Source organism: Agelaius tricolor, unplaced genomic scaffold (genome assembly GCF_023055355.1).
Source record: "Agelaius tricolor isolate 1412-34295 unplaced genomic scaffold, bAgeTri1.0.p SCAF_10, whole genome shotgun sequence".
Lineage (NCBI taxonomy): Eukaryota > Metazoa > Chordata > Aves > Passeriformes > Icteridae > Agelaius > Agelaius tricolor.
Window position 1 is genome coordinate 35,279,728 of NW_027269270.1, and position 4,124 is coordinate 35,283,851.

General features: G+C 65.0%; 1 protein-coding gene across 1 annotated transcript; it reads right to left on the reverse strand.

Moving 5' to 3' along the window:
* Nucleotides 1–937: 937 nt before the first annotated feature.
* RPRM (reprimo, TP53 dependent G2 arrest mediator homolog) lies at nt 938–2,117 on the reverse strand. The gene has a single exon (XM_071435527.1). It carries the CDS (start codon nt 1,605–1,607, stop codon nt 1,194–1,196), a length of 414 nt encoding a protein of 137 aa, XP_071291628.1. The 5' UTR covers nt 1,608–2,117; the 3' UTR covers nt 938–1,193.
* Nucleotides 2,118–4,124: the final 2,007 nt, after the last annotated feature.

A 4,124-nucleotide genomic window follows, 5' to 3' on the forward strand; every position in this document is an offset into this window, starting at 1 on the left:
GGGCGCAGGGAATTGATTCCATGGGGATGCTCTGCTGTGCCTCAGCCTCTCCCACAAGCGCCTCTGGCAGCTCCAGCTTTTTCCACCCCTTCCAGCCCAGCTGGAAATGGATTTCACCTTCTCCATCCCCAGTTTAAACTCCCGAAAACCTCTCCTAGGGGCGTTCATTAAATTTCGGGAGCTCGGCCATCTCCACCGCCGGGATAAAGCAGGAAGCTCCAAAAGCTTCCAGCACTGAAAAACACGGACAATCAATATTTCCCGGCAGGAATTTGGGTGTCAGGAGAGCGATTTTCCCGCAGGTTGTCGGAGCCTCTGCGTCCCCATCCCGCTGCCGGGATTCCCGGGAAGCGCCTCTGGGAGGGAGCACGGATTTATCCGGGAGCCAGCGGAGCCCCCGGGAATGGGAGAAACAACTCGGGGAGATCCCTGCGGAGGGAAGGGACGGAGAAATCCAAATCCCGTGGGAGCAGCGGCTTCTCCCTCCCTGGAATGTGCCCGCGCCAAGTCACCTGTTGGTCCGGCTCGTAGCTGGGATAATAAACCCGGATTTTGGGCTTTCCCAGAGCCAGAATTGCCGCTGTGTTCCCGGGCAGCGGGATCCCGCCGGGCCGGGCCGGGCTGGGCTGGGCGCTTTCCCTGGCCACAGCCGCGATCCAGGGGCAGGAACGCAATTCCCGCATCTCCCGGCGCGCAGGGATGCGGGTCCCGCGCTCAGCAGCGGCGGGGGACGGAAAAGCGCTGGAAAAGGGAAGATTTCCCCCTGGAAAAGGGGAGATTTAGCCCTGCTGGATGGGAAATCCCGGCCGGACGGGCCGCGGGGGCACAGGGAGAGCTTCATCCCAGCCGCATCCCGGGACTCGCGGGTGGGAGGGAAGGGGAAGGAGAAAGGGAAGGGGAAGGGATGGAGGCGGACGGAATAAGGAGCCCAGACCTGTTGCCATCAGAGCACGCTTTACTTCGGCAGCCGCGGGCGGCGGGACCGGGCCGGACAGGACCGGGCCGGGATGGGCGGCTCCGGCCACCCCGAGCATCTCCCGACCTCCGGCATGCCGGGATCCATTCGCCCGATGTTTTTCAGGAGGAAAAGCTCCGAGCGGACCCCGCGCGTCCGCGGGCGGTCAGTCCGGCGGTCAGTCCGGCGGTCGGTCCGGCGGTCGGCGCTGCGGGCAGCCCCGGGCTCGGCGCCGCGGTCAGTACGGCCCCACCACCACCGCCTCCACCTCCTTGGACGGGCGGCGCTCCTTGACCAGAAAGTTGATCATGCCCTCGGACTTGATGAGGAGGTTGCAGCCGAGGAAGAAGATGCCGAACACCACGGTGAGGGCCAGCACGCACATGACGGCGATCTGCACCACGCGCATGATGTACAGGCTGCGCTCGTCCGCCGCCGCGCCGCTGCCGTCGGTCACCACGGAGGCGGCGGTGCAGCAGCGCAGCGCCCGCTCCAGCTCCAGAGCCGCGCCCCCGGCCCCCGCCAGCAGCCCGGCCGCCGCCGCCGAGGAGCCGTTCGGTGCTGCCGGCATTCCCAGCGAGCCGTTCAGCCCTGCCGGAACCCCCAGCGAGCCGCTCATCCCCGCCGGGAGCCCCGCCGAGGAGCCGTTCATCCCTGGCCGCAGCCCCGCCGCCGCCGCCGCCGCATGCAGGCGGCCCGAGCCGGGCCGGGCGGAGCCGTGCCGAGCCCAGGCGAGCCCAGCCTGGCCGCTCCGCGCTGCCCCGCGCCCGCGGAGCCGCCGCGCTGCCCGCCCGGCACCGCCCGCTCCGCTCCTGCTCCGCCCCGCGGGGCAGCCGGGGAGGGACCGGGATGGGCTGGGAGCCAGGGAAAGGATGGAGGGGAGGGGGATTGGGATGGAGGGAGGGACGGGAGAGGGATGGGGATGGAGATAGGGAGGGTGGGGATAGGGAGGGAGGGGCAGAAGGGAGGGGAGAGGGGGTGGACGCAGGGAGAGAGGGAGGAAAAGAGGGTTTGGATGGGGAGAAGGGAGTGGAGAAGGTTTGAGGATGGAGAAAGGGGAAAGGAGAAGGGTTTGGATGGGGAGAGAGGGGGAGAAGGGAGTGGAGAAGGTTTGAGGATGGAGGAAGGGGAAAGGAGAAGGGTTTGGATGGGGAGGGATGGGGAGAAGGGAGGAGAAGGGTTTGGGGGGCGGGAGGGAGGGGAAAAGGTTTGGGGCGGGAGGGGGAAAAGGGAGGGGAGAGAGGATGGAGGGATGGAGGGAAGGGAAAGGGTCAGGGATGGGAAAGGGTCGGGGAGGGATTTTGGGGGAACAGAGTGGCGTGGGAAGGGATCGGGAAGGGGAGCGGCTTTGAGAGGAATCTTTGGGAATCGGGATGTGGGGGTCAGGAAAAGGGGGAGGGTGGCGTTTTTGGGAAGAGGGAAGAGGGTCCGGCATGGGAAAGGGTCGGGAAGGGGAGCGGGTTTGGGGAGGAGGAAGGGGCCGTGGGGAAGGGGTTGGGGCACAGAGGGGCTGGGAGAGGGCTCTGGGTGTGGCAAGGGGAGGATTTGGGAATCAGGAGAATGGGACTGGGGGCTTGCAAGGCTGGAATGGGGTAAGGGGGATGTGAGGGGCGTTTAGGGAATGGGTTTGTTGGGAGAAGTTCGGAGCAGGATGAGGAGGGGGGTTTGGGGGAATGGGGGGATTTGGGGGAATGGAGGAGCAGGATTTTTGCCCGTGGGATTTGTGCTGGGTTTGGGCAAACGGATTTCAGGGAGGGAGGAGCCTTTGGGAAGCGGCTCTGAGGGAATGGGTTTGGCAGTGCTTTTAGGGGAGCTCGCAGAGATCAGATTTAGTGGGAGTGGGATTTCCCACGTGGGTTTCAGTGGGAGTGAGCTCCGGGCTTGCACTCCCAGGGAAGTGGGAGTGGGTTTTTTGGGAAAACACCTTTTGGAGAAGGGTTTCCGTGCTGAGGGGTGCAGGGCCAGTCCTGGGAGCTGCGGGACGAGCCAGAGCAGCCCTTTGGGGCCCTGTGGGCTCGGGTGGTGGAACCCCCATTCCCAAAGTTCCCCCGGCTCTGTTTTCATGGAGGATCCAGCTCCGAGTGTTTCGGAGCCTTCCCGTGTGCGCGGGGGCGGTGTCAGAGGAGCGGGGCCAGCCGGGTGTGACACCGGGGACCCCTGGATCGCACTGCCCATCCCTGCCCGGCCGCCCGAGCTCCCCAGGGATCCAAACTCCTCCCGAGCGCCTGGGAATTGTTGGGAATCGTTGGGAATTCTCGTCCCCCTCCGCTCAGGGGAGCGCCCAGCCTGAGGCTGCTCCGGACCAGTTTCCCACGGGTGATTTTGGAGGTTTGGGAATAGCTGGAGGGTGGTAGCAGCAGCTCCCGACAGGCAGAGCCGTGGGCTGGGTGTGTATCCCGGCCTTGCAGCTCCCCGGCATTCCCAGGGATGGGCAGCACGGCCAGGCCGAGCTCCGGCCCAGCCATGACTTGGAGATTTCCTGGAGGAGAGCGTGGATGCGGAGCTGGGGCTGCAGCCGAGTTTAACCCTGTGCTGTCCTTCCCGAGTGGAGATGGGATCACCCCAAACAGCCCCAGGGATCCGTGTGGGATCACCCCAATCATCCCCAGGGATCCGTGTGGGATCACCCCAATCATCCCCAGGGATCCCTGTGGGATCACCCCAAACAGCCCCAGGGATCCGTGTGGGATCACCCCAAACAGCCCCAGGGATCTGTGTGGGATCATCCCAAACAGCCCCAGGGATCCGTGTGGGATCACCTCAAACAGCCCCAGGGATCCGTGTGGGATCATCCCAAACAGCCCCAGGGATCCGTGTGGGATCATTCCAAACAGCCCCAGGGATCCGTGTGGGATCACCCCAAACAGCCCCAGGGATCTGCATGGGATCACCCCAAACAGCTCCAGGGATCCGTGTGGGATCACCCCAAACAGCCCCAGGGATCCATGTGTGGAATTGGGATCACCCCAAACAGCCCCAGGGATCCGTGTGTGGAATTGGGATCACCCCAAACAGCCCCAGGGATCAGAATGGGACCGGTGTGGGATCAGTGGGACAATCCCTGCTGCCACAGGGGTGTGGTTGCCCTGGGGCACCTGGCGATTTCCTGGGATGCTTCTCCCGGGAATGACCTGGTGGAGAGGCCAGGGCCTGGGGAAAGGAGGTTTTC

Excerpts from the sequence above, each read along its gene's own strand:
- RPRM (XM_071435527.1), bottom strand. The coding sequence starts at position 1,607 with ATGAACGGCTCCTCGGCGGGGCTCCCGGCGGGGATGAGCGGCTCGCTG.